The sequence below is a fragment of the Neofelis nebulosa genome, chromosome 4 (genome assembly GCF_028018385.1).
Source record: "Neofelis nebulosa isolate mNeoNeb1 chromosome 4, mNeoNeb1.pri, whole genome shotgun sequence".
In the NCBI taxonomy this organism is placed as follows: domain Eukaryota; kingdom Metazoa; phylum Chordata; class Mammalia; order Carnivora; family Felidae; genus Neofelis; species Neofelis nebulosa.
In genome coordinates this window covers 153,614,282-153,632,712 of record NC_080785.1, presented here as the reverse complement: position 1 = coordinate 153,632,712, position 18,431 = coordinate 153,614,282, and the positions used below count along the sequence as shown (strand labels likewise).

At 42.9% G+C, this 18,431-nt stretch overlaps 1 protein-coding gene and 1 long non-coding RNA gene across 2 annotated transcripts in view; both read right to left on the bottom strand.

Moving 5' to 3' along the window:
- Window positions 1-18,431, bottom strand: part of LOC131510250 (uncharacterized) — a 250,588-nt gene that overhangs the window by 101,057 nt on the left and 131,100 nt on the right. The gene's annotated exons all lie outside the window — the stretch shown is intronic.
- SETD2 (SET domain containing 2, histone lysine methyltransferase) overlaps window positions 744-18,431 on the bottom strand; it is a 125,681-nt gene continuing 107,993 nt past the window's right edge. Inside the window, exons 19-21 of the mRNA XM_058727156.1 lie at window positions 3,922-4,002; window positions 1,917-2,018; window positions 744-1,573 (exon numbers count right to left, since the gene is read on the bottom strand). Coding sequence (XP_058583139.1) covers window positions 1,412-1,573; window positions 1,917-2,018; window positions 3,922-4,002 — 345 coding nt within the window. The 3' untranslated portion in view covers window positions 744-1,411. The remainder of the gene's footprint in view (window positions 1,574-1,916; window positions 2,019-3,921; window positions 4,003-18,431) is intronic.

The window sequence follows — 18,431 nt, the reverse complement described above, 5'->3', positions numbered from 1 at the left end:
GCATAACCCACGTAACCCGCAGCAGGCGAGTGCACACCAATCCACACCGATCCACTTGGCCCAACCGAGACTTAGCAGGCAACAGCCCCTTCCCCAAGGGCGTTGCTGCAGGAAGCAAAAGAGCCCTGGTGAGAAAGAGATGGGACCAGTCTCTTTGTAAAGATAGCCCCAGATGGCCTGAAGCCTTCGGCTCTCCTCACAACGCTGACAACTGGTGCATCAAAGGGTGGCGGGAGGGGGTTTGCCACGGAGCCCTGCATCCTCCAGGAGCTGCCCACTCTCACAACCCGTGCACTGTACCCCATAGTGTCCAAACCCAGTGTCAGGATGCATGGTGGGGGAGGTCAGGGAACCCAAACATCAAAAGAGCGTCCCGGTGAGCTTGGGGAACTCAAGTTCTGGAGGGAAGAGGGCCAATGCCCCTCCTCAGCCAGGAAGTATAAAGGGGAATTCTCATGCCCTTCTCCAGACTGACTTATTTAAAACTGAAGTAAAGAAGCCCAGAGGCCCACCTCCTTGCTCTGGAATACATGTTAAAGCTGACTCCACCCTGTATACAGGCACAAGATCCCAGGGCCAAAAGTGTCAGTCACAGTGAGACCTGTTGGGGACAAGGCCTGTGATGAACTCCAAGTTCAAGGATTAACTTTGGACTTCACACACCTATGGCAACCGTCGCTCCTTTCTCCAGTGACACCACCATATAGAAACATGCTTGACTAGCTTTTAGGGAACACACGTGCCAAGTTCTTTAATTGATTTTATTTTTTACATAAAAAGTTCAGTAAAAATTGGATAAAGTAAAGTGATTTTAAGCAGTAAATCAATCTTATCAACATAGCACAAGGCTGGCCGAAACCACAAGGCAGCCTGCTTTGGAATATTTACATGATAACAAATTAAACCTTGCAGGAGAACTTAAACTGTCCTTACAAAGTCTTCCTGTGATCTAGCACGTAGAGGCTAAAAGCAAAACGAAAAACAAACAAAACCAGGAAAAAACAAATTATTTTCAATATATTCACATATACATTAAAATATAATACAGATCGTCAGGGTGAGGGGTCGTGGGTGGGGACGCGCATGGGTCTGTGCGCTGACAGCACCGCCAAGGAGGAGACCCAGGTTTGGGAGTGGGGCTAGGCCTGGCCAGGATCTTAGCGGGGTCCTTCCCTAAGCCCTTGCCTCTGATGGGCCTCCAGCCACACCCCAACGGCTAGTGACCAGGGATCACTTGTTGTAGATGGAGCTCGTTTTCCTAGTTTTCAGTTGAAAACCTGCGGGTCTGAATTCCCCAGGGCGACACATCACCAGTAGCATAGCCCTGACAGAGGGGTGGGGCGGCGGGCCCGCAGGATTTCTCCGAGTCTGTCCTACCTGCTCGCCTGTCCTCCCACCCTGGCCCCACCAGTCACTCTAATTCAGTGTCCTCTTTGGGTTTGTAAACAGCCCCAAACTTCTGCATGTACTTCTTAATATACTCCTTGGTTTTGTGTTTCACATTCTCATTGCACTCCAGGTCCTCAGGGTTCTTACAGTACTTCAGCTCCTTATTCATAACGCCGTGAGTCAGCTGTCCAGGACACAGGAAGAGAGACCACAGTGGAAATGATTTTAGCGGGGGAGGACCAGCCTGGTGCCTCAGGGCCCTTCTCACCAAGACTGAGGTTGAATCAAGAGACAGGCTGGGGCAGGCTGGTGCTGGGGTCAGCAGAAAGGGGAAGCTCAGCTCTGTAAGTCTGTTAGAAAACACCAACCCTATCCTCAAGTAGGGTGCCCTCTCTTCCCAGACCTTCCCTCTCTCTTCCTGGGTCCCCGGCCCAGGCTTCTGGCAAAGAAAACCCACTTTCTGTGGTGAAAGGTACACGGTTTTCCCAGAACACTGCCAGACCACAAGCAGAGGGGAGAGGGGATACCTTGCGAGCTAGGTGTTTGAAGTCTTCAGTTGTGGTGATTCTTCCCACTTTGCAGTCAGGTTTCCGGTAAGGGTTCAGGCACTGGACGATGAACTGGGACATCTGCAGGCAGGAGAAAATGCACACACTGCTCAAAAGTCCAGAGAGGGCAAGGGCCTGTGCTGGGGAAATAATCAGACAGCCAATCCTTCCCTTCTCACCACTCAGGCTGGCTGGTTTAGACAGAAGGATGCTACTCTGCCGGGGAGCGGGGGGGAGGTGGCAAAAGAGAAGATGACCCTAGGTTGGGCCCGGGAAGGAAAGTGCTTCCTGGGGTAGAGGGAGCAAGCCTGACTTTGAGCAGGAGGGGGAGAGCCAGGGCAGGACTCCTCTGCTGCATCTCATGGTAGCCCCAGGTTTCAGCTAATAAATCTCAGGTGCCTGGCACAGATAGAGTGGAACTGAGTTCTCTGAGCCCTGGAGGCATAGCAGAGAGAGTGTGCAAGTGCTACCAGCAGGAGGCTCAGCAACCCCAGAAACACAGGCATTTTGTTATAGAAGGTCACTTAGATTCTGTGTGAACTTCTTTTAATTTTTTTTTTTTTTTTAACTAGGCTCCACACCCAATGTGGGGCTTGAACTCAGGACCCTGAGATTAAGGGTCACAAGCCCTGAGTCAGTCAGGCGCCCCAGCGTCACACTTCATCTGATTCCTACAACACAACGTGAAGCACATGGAAGTGCGTGTGGTGTGACAGCTGCTGGGAGAGGACCCAGGGTAGGACCCTCTTCAACACACAACTTCAGTGTCCTCCCGAGCTGTAGCGTCTGTCCTACCCAGTGGCTCTCAAAAGAGACCCTGGCACAGGACCTCCGAAAGTATCTGTGGTGCTAAGATCCCAGGGTACAGAGGAAGCAAAGAGGCCAATGACAGCCATTTGGTCAGGAGGCACCCTAGACAGGGTCTACCCATCCCTGAAACTCAGGGAAGCTTCAGATGATCAAAGAATAAGGCTCTATCACGAGGCAGGCACCAAACAAAGCTGCTGGTGGGCTGGGCCAAAACAGCAATAATTTCACTCAGGGACAGCGAGAAACTAAGTTTTATCCCTGGAAAGGGCTCTTATTCAACGTTTTTCTATGGCATTCTGGCCTCCATACTCTCTCGCTTCAATCCACTTCCCCAAGTACAGCCAGGGAATGCCTTCTTCCCAGCTTCAAGTCGGCAGTGGGGCCCTGTGACTCCCAGACACACAGACCCTGTATGAAGAAGCACGAGACTGTTCAGTCTCATCTTCCAACACCCCTCACATGCCCTGTGGAAAACCCCCAGACTACTTACAATCCCTTGGGAGGGACGAGGGTTTCTTTTACTCCTGTACATTCTACAGCCTGAAGTTCTATCCCTCCTGATCCACCCGGTCCATTCCTACCTGCTACACGAGAGCCCTTCGTGACACCCTGAACAGTGACCTCTAGCCCTGTGCTGGCACACTCCTCACACAGCCGCCATTACTTATTTACAGGTCTGTTTCCTCCAACAGTCAGTGAATCAAAACTGGAGTTTAGAACCTAGATGCCCGAGGCAGACCAGGCTCGTGTGCTGACAGCGGGAAACACACACTTCCAGTAGCATGAAGAGGAGCTGCTTTCTCCCAATCCTGTGAGGATAAGGCAGCCACCAAATGAGAAGTCGTAGAAACAGGACTGGACTTTGAGCCAGAGGGCCTGAATTCAGGTTTTCTGTCTAGAACTTGCCTTGTCTGAACCTTAAGAGGTCCACCACCTGCGTAAGAAGAATGACAATTCCTGTCTTGCCTACCTCAAGAGCTGTTACAGGGATGAAATGACAATGGATATGAAAGTGCTTAATACCTACCTGTAAAGGACCATTCCAATGTGCCCTCGTCACGTGACAACTATACAGTCACAGAAGCAAGGGAACGCCCAAAGGCATTAGGACAAGAAAGGAAAGGGCTTAAGCTTAGGCCTACAGAGCTTAGTGCCCACACCCACTAAACCTTACCTCTTTTCTGAATACTTCTTTGCTTTTCTTAGCCAGCTCACTGGAGGTGTCTGCTTCTGCTGTCTTAGGCTTTTTTGACGTCTAGAAATGCAAAAGAAAACACAACAGTGGTGGCATGAAGACGTCATGTCCTTGATGCCCTGCTGTTCCAGAGCCCTCCTTTCTTTCCCCAGCTGGGACACCTGACCCCATTCAGGAGCCTAAGTGGGCATGGCTTGGAGTCAGCTCGGCTGCTGTCACCCCAGTCTCACCTGGCATCTGGCTCTGGTCTCCTTCCTGTAAACCAAGTTCTTTGCCCAAAGTCAAAGTTACATCCTTGATGTAGCTATACATTTCCAGTTGTTTCAGAGTCCCCTTCCCTGCGGAGGAATGTGCTGTGTGACAACGGACCACTCGGGTCCCTGTTCTGCGCTTCAGTACCCACACTGTCAAGTGAGGCTGGGACTCGGTGAGCCCCACCTCTCCTGGCTCTGGCATTCTGTGATTCCAGGACAAAAGAAAATGCTCTGAAGACCTTTCACCACACAACTGGAAGGTCAGACCACATCACTGTCCTCATCCAGGCCTTTCCACTCTCCGTGGATACTCGTCACCTCTCCTCCAAAGGCAGAACCAGCCAGACTGCAGGAAAACAGTCTCAGCATGCAGGGGAGGCTCCCTGGAGGTTGGGATCTCCAGCTCGGGAATGGAAAGCCTAAAGACATATCGTAGTACTGGGGGGGAAGGAGACCAGGGTCATCCAAGTCAGTGAACAGATGAGAGGATGCTAAGACACAGAAGATAATCCACCCGAAGCTGGTAAGATGACGACAAACCTAAAAATACTCCCTCTTCCAGCTGTGCTGGAGTCAAGGCTGCCAAGTTCTGCCTAACTGGGCACCGCCAGGAGGTAAGGGGCCAGCAGCTATGGCATTTGGAGCACCTGCCATGCAAGGCCATCTCCCCATACCTTTGCCCACCACCAAGCATCAAGCCCCTCGCTATTAAATGTGCTTTTCCACGGAAAAGATCTAGGAGCATTCCCCTGTGAAAGATTTCAGATGGACATAGCAGCCACAGTTGCTATGACGGGTACTTCATGTTTTTGCCAGTTGCTTAGAGCAGAGAATTTTTCTACTCCCAAACCATCCCCCAGTTTGGATTCCTCCGTTTCCATAAACAGTATGAAGGCGCTGGTGATGAAGGAGCTGTTCAGCTCACTTTGCTCTGGACCGGCTCCAGAGAAAGGTGAAACTCCCTTGGCTTTGGGCTGCTACAAATCTGCTTTCTCTGATTTGTTATAAAAGCTTTACATATTTTCCATTTTTCCACTTTCTGAGGCTGTGGGAGCAGGAGGGAGAAGGCAGGGCAGAAAGAATATTACAGATTCAACCTGTTTTCAGGAAACAAGACCAAACAGCACACTGTAACTCTATTTTCAAATGTTTTGCTTTGGGATTTTGTGGTTATTTTTTCCAGGAGTAGGGACTGTGGCTGTGCTTCACAATAAGACCTCAGGTAGCAAGGGATCAAGAATTGCCTGACTGCGCCAAGGAAACTTCCAACACACCCTCAGCTGTTCTCTTGTAGCTCTCGGAAATGAGTAGCAATACCAACGGCTACAGAGAGCCCCTGGAGATGACAACCATCTCAAGGCTCCTGATCCTAGAGAAGAGGCCAGGCTCTCAGTGAGGGTACTGTGCAAACAGAAATGTTCTGCTTTCCTCTGAATGCGGTATGTGTTCAAAAGCTAGATAAATCTAGCATATATTTAACAGCTTTCTAATTGAATCTCTGACTTGGTGAAGTTGGTAGGGCTTTAAAAACACAGTTACAGAGCACAGTCCACTGAGCTCTGTCTAGGAGATTTCGTGGTCTTTTTGAGTGCTGAGCAACTGGGACTGAGAAAGGGAATTTTCAAATGAAGGGTACCTAACTTTACATCACAGAAATCATACACCAAAATGAAGTACTCTAGGGAGTACTAAAATTCATGTATGCCTCTTGGTCTGTGGTCTGCAAATGGCACGTGAAATGATTTCAGAAACTGGTTAATGCTTACTTCAGCCCAATGCCAAGCAATACCCGGAGCCAGAGTCAGAGCCAAGGACAGCACCTGATGGACACTGACATGAAAAACCTCCTTTACTCCAGAAAAGTCCCATTTAAAATATTAGCATCTCTACAATACATAAACTTTTAAAACAAGTGTTAGTAACCTTCTCAAATGCCTACTGCCAAATAAAAATCCTTTAGCACCAGAAAAGACCATTAGCTTGTACCAACGGTCCCAAACATATAACAAGCTATCTCATGGGGTAGAGAACATCTACCTAATGCAAGTGGTCTTGCTGAGATCCCAGGAACCCATCAGAGAGGGGAAGGCACTCTGATGGGTGCAAAAGCAATGTTTTCCCAGGGCCTCAGCAATAACCAGCTTTTTCCATCTGCTGCCTCATACGGGGCATCAGCCAATGGAGAACTGTGGTGGGAATCTACGTGAACAGTGGCCAGATGAGAACACACAATGAGATGCAGGCAGAGGGCTCGGTAGACAGCCAGAGCTTCCTGCCTTGAGCAGCTCACCCTGCTGTTGGTCTTCATCTGGGGCATGTCTGGATTCCAGGGAATCTGGTTGGAATATGATCAGACATGAATATGACAAGGAAGGCCCAAGTACCTTCACATTACCTAAGGTGAGGCTTCAAGTCCTTTTGGCTTAGAAGGGAATGACTTCAAGTTTTTTGGATGGCTCTGATAATCACATACTGGCTGTGTAACATGACAAATGCAAACTCCAATCTTTATTATACTGACAGAGATGACCATGTCACAAAGCCCACATGCCTTGGAACTTAGGAGTGTGGGGCTGGCTGAAATGAGTCCTGCCAGAGAGAGAGCAGGATATACCCACCTAATGCTTCTCTCTTCCTGAATTTAATTTAAATACTACCCCTTGGAACATGAAATGTAAGACATTATTCAAGAAGGAACTTTATCTTTCAGGGCAGCATGAATCCAGAAGAAGTTGAGCTTATCAGAAACACTGCACATGATTCAACCAAAATCCTGCAGTGTGTGACCCTGTATATGTCAACTGAAAATAATAAAAGCTCAGTATATTCTGTTTTGGAGCTGCCACCACCTTTGGTAGCAAAAAGAGCAAAATTATTTATTTCAATGTTTGGCTCTAGATAAGGCGCTACACTTCATTCTGTCAAGAAAAAAAAAAAGGTACTCGTTAGGGAAGGGAGGATTGGACAGGAACAAAAAAGATCTTTAAGGCAGTTTCTAGAAAACAGTGTTTCAAAAGTCTGACTAGATTACACATAGGCTGCATCTATTTCCCTCAGAAAAGTGGAACTGAAAAAGCTGGAACGAAGGTCCTAAAGACATCTCTGCGAACCAGAAGGCCCCCTACTCTTTCCATCTGGCCCTGAGTGCAGCGCAGCCCTGGCGGCTTCTCTCTGGTCCCCCAGCTAGCAACCAGGCTGTACTTATTGGGCAACTTAACTATCTGCTCTGCAGAGATCTGGGCTCTGGTTTCTGACAGTCCTCTCTCAAATGTGATTTCTCTCTATTGCTAGGAAGTGATTTCATGTGGCATCCTTTTGCAAACTGCCCCAAAGCCAAAGATAGGACCATCAACTGAGGAAAGACTCATGGCCCCTGGTCCCATCCTCTTCCAATTCCATCAATCCAACAAACACTCTACAGCCACTCTTTTAACATAACATAGTTACACTCAGGACATCTACTACACTGTGTCTGAGTGTTAATTAAAAGCCAGAAGCCGGTAGTAAAAACTGCTGTCTCTCAGTCATGCAAGCAGTCAGCAATGATTCATGTCTCAGGCCTCAAAGGGAAAGCTGGACTTCACACTCACCAAATGAGGGATGATGGAAGAGAGCACAAGATGACCAAGAGGAAGGAACAACACTGGAGGAAAACAGAGAAGGAGGGCTCTCACAGATGCTTACTCTCAGAATCAAAAGCTTTCAAAACCACCCATCCAACACCACATAGCACTCTTCAAATAATTCTCTGCCCATTACACACCTCCCCCGTGTAGATATCATAAGGTTTCAAAAAAACACTAATTTACTGATGTCTCAAACCTAGATACAACTGCCTACCGGCCACCATTCCTACCCTGAATCTTGTAAGGAGCTCGAATCCACAATGAACTTATTTCCAAACCTCTTCCTGATCTTTCCTTCATCTCCTAGACTGAATTAATGGGATCTCATGCCACCAAGCAATAAATAAGGATGGTGGGCCATCCTTGCCTCTTCCATACCCACTTGTTTGCAAAGCCTTGACCACAATGCCTCTCAAATGTCTTTGCATGAATCCCCAACATCTCCACTCTTAGTCCCTCACTTTGCCTAAACTATTCTAATACTCTCCAATCTGATCTCCCTGTTACCAATCTCAACTTTTCAAATGAGCCTGTTTCGCTCAAGGGAAACATGAGACTATCTGATTCCCCTGCTTTAAAAGCATTCACTGGCTCCCAAGTACCTATCATACTTATAATAATCACATCAGTAGCACACAAAGATCTTAAGAGAACTTAAATAGGACTTTTCCATATTTTTTGTCTTGCTCACTACCCCATATGCACCAAACTCACCATACCCAAATATATTGTTCCCTATATATATGGTCTTGTCCTCACCTTATGTGTTTGCAAAAACTGCTTTCTCTACCTAGAATGCTCCATCCTGCCCACACTGGCTATAAGGTAAAGTCATGTTTTGTGACATTTCACCGATGCATCTTCTCAAACCATTAATCACTGTGCTCCCATAGCATTTTGTACATACTTTTTATTTTTTATTGTTTTATTTTAAGCAGGCTCCATGCCCAACATGGGGATAGAACTCGCGACCCTGAGACCAAGAGTCGCATGTTCTACTGACTGAGCCAGCCTGGCGCTCCTGTACATACTTCTAATATAGCAATTATCCCACTGTGTTCTTGGTTCATATATGTGGCTATTTCTTTAGAATGAACTTCCTGAAGACTAGTATTCAGTTTTATTTCTTTTTCTATCCCTAATACCTCACACAAAACATGTAAATTAATGAAAATTCACAATAGTACAATCTGTAACTCCAAGGGAATTAAAATCTATACAAAAGCCCTAAAGATGAAAAAAAAAAAAAAAAAGTTGGCCAGAGAAATAAAAACACTCTAAAGGCTTCCTTCTCCTGTCTTTTGAGATACTAGCCAGGTGAATGCAGTTGTAAACTGGTTAGGAAGGTTGGATCCAAGTAAGTCCCTAGCTATCCAAGTCAGAGTACATCTTAATGTCAGAAACTATGGTCTGGAAAGGGGTACAAAGACTGACACCTCAAGCCTTTGGTCTTTCAGGACAAGTTTGGGTGGAAGATCAAAACTCATTTGTTCTGTCATCTGTTATATCCAGATCAAAGGGTTAATAACAGAATAGATGACTTTTGTTTACATTTTCTCATAGAAATACTAGAAAAGGAAAAGCTGACAAATCAGAGATAAAAGGCTAAGAAGCTAAGATACAGGGTGAATATCCAACGAGATTTTGCTGGAAGCACATAACAGTTATGGGGTTTTTCTCTGGGTACTTGTTTCTATAAAAACTCTCCTACTGAACCTTCACATACTGCTGGGGTGGAAATGTACAATGATATAGCTACTTTAGAAAAGAATTTGACAATTTCTTAAAAGTTCAACATAAATCAGACATATGACCCAGCAATTCCACTGTTAAGTGCCTACCCAAGAGAGCTGAAAATGCACATGCAATGAGATACACAGATATCCACACAGCATTGTTCCTAACGGCCAAAGATCAGGAACAACCCAAACATCCATCAAGTGGTGAGTGGCTAAACAAAATGTGGTCCATCTATACAAGGGAATAGTGTTCAGCCATAAAAATGAAATTCTGATATATGCTATAACAAGGATGAACTTTGAAAACCTTCCACTATGTAAGAATCCAGTCACAAAGACCATGCATTATATAATTCCACTTATATGAAATGTCCAGAAAAGGCAAATCTATCAAGAAAGAAACAGATACAGGGCACCTGGGTGGCTCAGTCAGTTAAGCGTCTGACTTCGGCTCAGGTCATGATCTCATGGTTTGTGAGTTCGAGCCTCACATCAGGCTTGCTGCTGTCAGCCTGTCAGTGCAGACCCTACTTTGGATCCTCTGTCCCCCTCTCTCTGCCCCTCTCCTGCTTACATTCTCCCCCCAAAATAAAATAAGAAAGAAAGAAAGAAAGAAAGGAAAGAAAGAAAGGAAAGAAAGAAAGGAAAGAAAGAAAGGAAAGAAAGAAAGGAAAGAAAGAAAGGAAAGAAAGGAAAGAAAGGAAAGAAAGAAAGAAAGAAAGAAAGAAAGAAAGAAAGAAAGAAAGAAAGAAAGAAAGAAAGAAAGAAAGAAAGAAAGAAAGAAACCAGATCTGTTGTTGAGCTGGGGGTAGGTATGGGGATTAACTGTAAAGGGATATAAAAAAATCTTACGGGGGGGGGGGGATAAAAAACGTTCTAAAAGCGTATTATAGTAATGGCTGCATAACTGGTAAATTGATTAATTTTTGACATCTATTTATTCTTGAGAGAAAGACTGAGTGTGAGCAGGGGAGGGGCAGAGAGAGACAGAGACACAGAATCTGAACCAGGCTCCAGGCTCTGAGCCAAAGTCGGATGCTTAGAGCCACCCAGGCACCCCACAACTTGGTGAATTTATTAAAAGTCACTGAATTGTAAATGTAAAACAACTAAATTTTATGGTAGGTATGTTTTACCTCAATAAAGTTGTTTGTTTAAGCCCTTCCACAGTCTTGTGCTTCTTGGCCATGACAAGTTAACTGTTAATGAACTATCCCTCTTACTGTAAACAACCAAAACACTAGGCAAAATACACGAAAAAAACAGTTGCCATGCATTGGACATTAGGCAGCACTGGATTACCATACCAGAAACAAGGGACAAAAGAAGGTATGCCCTGAGTATCCTGGCTTTCCTTGTGTACCAGACCCCAGAGCAGGGAGGAAAACCTAAGCATAGCATAGCATGCTGGTCTCATGAGCTGAGGAGATAAGACTGCAGCTCGAAGTGTCTGAGATGAGCTATAAACTAACAACTGCCAGAGCTCACAGAAGACTGGAAAACATCTGAGCTTCTACCAGTCGGAGTGAAGAGACCTTGGTGTGAACCTAAGGCATTCAGTGAAGATCCAAGAAAGACCACCTCTTGGATAGTGGCAGTCATCCCAAGAGAAAAGACTACTCTGGACCCAACCTACCAAAAATTAACAACAAACTTCTGAAGAATCAAACTGATCTTTAACTGCCTGCCAAGAACAAAGCCCATCAGTCTTTCATAGATAATAAAACTCTGAAACTCATTGATGTAACAAGCACAATGTCCAGTGCTCAAACGAAAATTACTCGATGCACGTGAAGCAGGAAAATTTTAATCTGATAATCACAGGAAAAGTCAGTCACTAGAAACATGCCCAGAAATAAAAGTGAAGCTGAACATTACGAACATTCAAGGATCTAAAGGAAAACAAAGAGCAAAGAAACTGATACTATTAAAAATAACGAAACTGAAATTTTAGAGCTGAAAAATATAATTGAAATAAAAAAATCTATTTCCATATTTGATGAAAAATATCAATCCACAGATCCAAATGGCTAAAAAAACCAGAGAGGTTAAACAAAGAAGACAACACCAAGGTACATCACAATCAAATTCTTAAAAACCAATTTTAATGAGAAGATTAAGACTTTTCTCCATGCAGACAGAAAGGAGGAAAGAAATATCATATTTGGGGGAACAAAGAGAAGTACATCCTTCTTATTAGAAACAACTGTAAATTGGGGCACCTGGGTGGCTCAGTTGGTTGGGTGTCCGACTTCAGCTCAGGTCATGACCTCACAGTTTGTGAGTTCGAGCCCCGCGTCAGGCTCTGTGCTGACAGCTCAGAGCCTGGAGCCTGCATCAGATTCTGTGTCTCCCTCTCTCTCTCTGACCCTCCCCCCCCACTCACACTGTCTCTGTCTCTTGAGAATAAACATTAAAAAAAAAAAAATAAAAGAAAAACTGTAAATAAGGAAAAAATGGAATAACATCTTTTAAGTGTTGAAAGGGAAAATAAAATATCAACTTAGAATTCTATATCCAGTGAAAATATCCTTCAAAAAATAAAGGTAAGAAGGAGTCTGGCAGCTTCTCACAAAATTGAACATACTCTTATGATCCAACAATCATGATTCTGGATATTTACCCAAATGAGGAGAAAATTTATGCCCATAAAAAACTTGCACAAACTTGGAAGCAACCAAGATGTCTTTCAGTAGCTAGTTAATGTATACATGAACTGTGGTTAATCCAGACAATGAAATATTTAGTGCTACAAAGAAGTGAGCTAGCAAGCCACGAAAAGATCTGAAGGAACCTTAAATATATAATGCTAACTAAATGAAGCCAATCTGAAAAGGCAACATACTACATGAGCCCAGCTATATGACATTCTGTAAAAAGCCAAACTACACACACAGTAAAAAGATCACTGGTTGTCAGGGACAGTGATAAGGGACGTGGACAAGGAGGGTAGGATGAACAGGGGGAGCACAGAGGATTTTTAGGGCAGTAAAACGATCCTGTATGATACTATAATGGTGGATACATACCATTATACATTTCTCAAACCCACAGAGTGTAGAACACCAAGAATCCTAATGCAAACTATAGACTTTGGGTGGTAATGATAGGTCATTGTAGGTTCACTGACTGTAATAAATGGACTGCTCTGGCAGGCTATTGATAGTGGGTGAAGCTGTGCATGTGTGGTGACAGGGTTATAGAGAAACTCTGTGCACTTCCCACCCAATTTTGACGTGAACCTAAAACTGCTCTAAAAAATAAAGTCTGTTAAAAAGAAAAGAAAAAAAAAAAAGGAAAGACAAGGACACTTTTCAGACAAACAAAAACTGAGAGAATTCATGACCATTAGACCTAAAATACTAGAAATATTAAAGGAAACTCTTCAGTCTAAAGGAAAATGATTCCAGAAAGAGCTCAAATCTCCATGAAAGAATAAAATTTGCCAGAACTGGTAATCATGTGGGTAAATATAAGACTTTGCTCCCAAGTTTAAAAAATTTAACATGTAATGAACTGTTGAAAGCAAAAAAGTAACAATATATTCTGGGGTTCATAGCATATGACAGGATAAAAAGAATGTATGGTAACAGTACAATGGACAGGAGGGGGCAAAATATAAGTAGGTTCTTACAATTATAGATACAATGGTATTTGGCATGAGACTATAAGGATATAAATATTCATATTGTAAACCGCAGACCAGCAGTTCTTAAACTTTTAGGTCTCAGGATTCCTTTTTTGCTCTTCAAATGTTTTTTAAATGTTTATTTTGAGAGAGAGTGAGTACATGTGCACACGAACACGGTAGGGGCAGAGAGAGAGAGAGAGAGAGAGAGAGAGAGAGAGAGAATGAATATGAATATATCCCAAGCAGGCTCCACACTATCAGCATAGAGCCTGATGCAGGGCTTGATCCCACGAACCGGGAGATCACGACCTGAGCCAAAATCAAGAGTTGGACGCTTAACTGACTGAGCCACCCAGGCGCCCCTGCTCTTCAAAGAGCTTTTGCTCATATGGATTCTATCTATCCAAATTTACCATTATTAGAAATTAAATGTAAAAAAAAAAAATATTAACTTTAAAACAGCATTAACAAACCTATCATATGTGAATATAATTTTTTTTTTTGTGAAAAGGTAACTTTCTTTTCCAAAACTAAAGAAATTATTAACAGTGGCACAGTTTTATATATTAGAAATCTCTTTAATGTCAGACTTACAGAAGACAGCTGGATTCTCATTTCCTTCACATTTAATCATGACATGTACCCTTTGGAAAATTCCATGGTATACTTATGAATGAATGAGAGTGACAAAGGAATATGATGTTTTAGTATTACTATGAAAACAGTTTTGACCTCATGGCTCCCTTGAAAGGGTCTTCAAGTCCCTAGGGGTCCCCGCACTACACTCTGATAACCACTCCTTACAGAAACTACTAAAAAGTTAAATAAGGGGGGCGCCTGGGTGGCGCAGTCGGTTAAGCGTCCGACTTCAGCCAGGTCACGATCTCGCGGTCTGTGAGTTCGAGCCCCGCGTCAGGCCCTGGGCTGATGGCTCGGAGCCTGGAGCCTGTTTCCGATTCTGTGTCTCCCTCTCTCTCTCTGCCCCTCCCCCGTTCATGCTCTGTCTCTCTCTGTCCCAAAAATAAATTAAAAAAAAAAAAAAAAAAAGTTAAATAAGGAAGAACGGATAATAAGCCAATAGAAAAAAATAAAATGAAGTATTTTGGGGGAAAATGTAAATTTATCCAAAAAGAAAGAAAAAAACACACAGAAGACAGATGAAAAAAATAGAAAAAAAATGAGGGGGGTAGATCTTAAACCCAACGTTCCTGACACATTTACTAAATATTAACAGATTAAACACACCAATTAAAAGGCAGAGACTGTCAGAGTCATGGGTAATGAAAAGGTAATGGGTAATAAAACCATCCATAAGAGTCTCAATTGCTTTGCATCAGTGCTTACAAATTCCTCTATTTGCAGCCCCATTCTGAATTTTAGGGCCTATGACATAAGCCTTAAGACATAAACACTGTAGAAATCAATGAGCTACTCATCTACTCCCGATAGATTCATTTCATAAATATTCTATTAAGTACCTCTATGTCATAAACTGAATAAACATCCTTCTTTTGTTCTTGATAGGTAAAGAACCCAAAGCCAAAATCTGTACAATACCTTTCTAAATATTTAACTTGCAAAAAATTCGCATATAGTTTATTTTTTCTCTGTGAGTAGATTCTGAAAAATCTCTGAAGAACAGCTCTCATACATGGCCAAAAGTGCCCTCCACTAAGTAACGTAAACGTTCCTAAAGTCAGGCGGTTTGCCCCATCACTGCCAACACAGAGATTTCCCATATGTAGATGGCAGCTTCTGCTGCAGGCGCTGGTCAGCCTTCTCCCAGCTTCCACGGGTCCACAGCACTTGAGTGGATTTCACAAGTACTCTCTTCTACCTTCCTATGATAACTGACCAAAACAATGCCAAAATCTTGCTCATTATTCATACTCAAAGATCATCAAAATCATTTAAAAAAATTTTTATATTTTTGAGAGAAAGAGAGAGGGAGAGAGAGAGAGCATGCAGGTGAGGGGCAGAGAGAGAGGAGAACAGAGGATTCGAAGTGGGCTATGTGCCAATAGCAGAGAACCCTACGCAGGGCTCAAAGTCACAAAGTGAGATCATGACCTAAGCTGAAGTCGGACACTTAACCAACTGAGCCACCCAGGCGTCCCCAAGATCAATTTTCTTAAGAGCTGAGGGTGACTCAGCTCCTGGCTATATAGAAACTAATCTGACAGATTCTCTATGTGAATCACTGGCTGAAAATCTAGGACAGTTAACACAGGAGTCTCCATGATCTCCCCATGATCAGGTAAGCTATTTGGGTGGTAGGGACTCAGGTCACACCACTATCATCCCTTACCCTTACCCAAAGCACGGTGCTTTATGAGGACTCCTCCAACAATCATTGAGCTGTTCTTAAAAGAATTTCCAGATTTGACTCTGACTTGTTTACACATAGAGAGGAGAATCAGAGATTATAATAAATCTGACACCATGATCTGAGCCACAGAATCTAGCTATACCTAAAGCCAATACCACTCTTGACTTTCAAGTTATACAAGACAATGTCTTTTTTTTTTTTTAATGTTTGTTTATTTTTGAGGGAGAGAGACAGAGCGTGAGTCGGGGAGGGGCAGAGAGAGAGGGAGTCAGAGAATCCAAAGCAGGCTCCAGGCTCTGCACTATCAGCACAGAGCCCGATGTGGGTCTCGAACCACGAGACCATGACCTGAGCCGAAGTCGGACACTTAACTGACTGAGTCACCCAGGCACCCCCAATATGTCTCTTTTTATGTTTATGCTGGTTTCAGCTACATTTTTGTTATTTACAGTTGAAAGCAAACATCTGCAAATACAAAGGTGTAATATTAAATGTGCTGCAAAGGATAAAGTGTTTTATGTGCGAGAATAAGGGAGGAAAAAGTTTAGACAAAAGCAAACAGCCACAGAAAAAGTTTTCCTTTCTTCGGAATTACATGGCTAGAATGTTTCAAGCTGGTTACCAAAGGTGTCATTTACATAAAATCAAACATTAGGTATAAAACCTCCTCAAATTGATTTTTATCTTCTGCTCAGATAGAAATGGTACAACTATTTCATGAACAGGTCAAATGTACTCAAGAAACTGAAGATATAAGCATTGTTTTGGTTTGACTATGATTCTATTTAGGAGAAAAGACACCTCTAATCTTCAACTATTTGTCCACAGCAAGAACTACACTTGGCAGCCTAATTACATTGTGCACCCAGATTATTATGATTTGAATTCCAAGAGAGTTATTTATGTATTTGTACTTTGGTAAAGAAGAATAATGGAAACATTTCTCTCCTATTTTCTCTGAAAATTGACATCTTTAAATTTCCATTAGAAGTCTCACTATGTAACATCTCTGAGGCAATTAAGAGCTAGGAGGAATGTTTCCTCTTTATAATTTCCCACTTTATAATTTCTCATCTTTACATAAGCACCAACCCCCATCCCAACATATAGGAGCATAGCTATACAGGAGAGTTATTTCTGAATTAAACACTGGATTTAGATTTGCTTTTGCAGACCTCTGAATGGACTCCTTGTTATCTGTTGTTCAACATTCCTGAAATAATTTAATGATATAATTGAAACAAATGTCAGGAGGCTAGCCTTTAAGAAATGCTAGAGAAAGGCTACACTATGTGGGTTGATTGGAGAAAATTCTGGTACTCTTACAAATACACATTACAGTGGAAGTCCTTCAGTCAAACACCTCTCTGCTACAAATGCAAATATGCTGATTTCTTAGCTTTCCTCGTCTGTCCCTCTAAACCAAATGAAGCACACCTTGGAGAATGTAATACACACTCACGTATTAAAAAATAACAGTATATAGTTAAAGTATCTTATTCTTTCAGAAGCCTATTACCAGGTTTCAAAATATATTAAAAACACATAGAGTTCTTTCTGATCTCTTATTAGTGGCGTTAAAGTCAAGCAATCTCTTTTAATAGTGCTAATGAGTAGTGTGGTACAGTTATTTGAAAACAGCAACTATTTTTCCCTCTCTTATCACTGACATTTTAGAAGAGCACCAAGGAACACTCTTCCATTAGACAGTGGAAATCCCACCATCTTAGTCATTCCCAAGTAGAATTTCACCTTGGGAGTCATCTCTATTATCTCGCTACACAATGAAAACAAAAATCGTAATTTTTAGTTGGTTTAAACTCCTAAGTAGAGACCCTGTGAGAAAACACTTCTCTGCTGCCATAGAAAGTTCCTTAATCATAGTCAAGTTATATCTACCATACTCCAACCGATTTCCTGGCTGAGGTCTGGCCCTTCAAATTTCATACAGGCTTTCACGATGTAAGCATGCAGTAAGAGCTTCATATTTACAATTCACGAAAGGGATATATGATACGCATCCCTATACACCCCACCTGTGGACTGAGTATTCTCTCCCAACTTTCAAATCTGATCAAACTAAAAGTCTGTTATTTTGCCTTCTATTAATAGCAACAAAAAAGTATTAATTCTAATCCTAACTTGAACCCACACTCCAGTATGTTCAGACAGATTATAAAGTAGAACAGTTTTCCACTAAAACCTAATTATACATCCACATATTTTTCCACGGTTATCGTTGTGAATATCATGTTAATTTAGGGTCTTGAAGCTTTTCTGGGATTCAGTGTACATATTTACTATAACTAATCCAGGGCAGGAGTTGAGAACCCACAGCCTTGCCTAGAACATGTTACTCACTTTCTCCCCATGTTATCAGATACAATCTGATAAACAGACTCCCCGAGTGGTATGTATACAGTGAGCTTTTGCAATTATACTTCTCCTACAGTCAATCAAACAGTATTCTACACTAGACCAAAACACTGAATCATAATTAATGGCTAAGGTGCAAAAAGTAAGGTCTCTTGACATGCTTTATAAACTTGGTCTCAGAGCTCAGCTGTATTCCTACACCAGGGATCTCTTCTCAAACTTTGTTTATTTTTCAAAGGATATAACTAACAGAGCTACAGACGTCTGCAAAGAGGGAGCTGTTGTGGTTTTTTGTTTGTGGTGTGTTAGCTTCTGGATACTTTAAATGGCAGTTGCCTAACAATCCTGGGCATATTCCTAAATGATTCAAGAAAATGTGACAATACCACAGTTACAGTGATGTGGTTAAGTGACTCCAGTGATTCATTTGAAATTTAGCAGGCTCCACGTGGACTTAACTGAAATGCTTGGTTTTTTGGAGAATGGCAAATATATGCTGAAGGAAGGAAAATGCTTCCCCCAAGTGAATAAAAG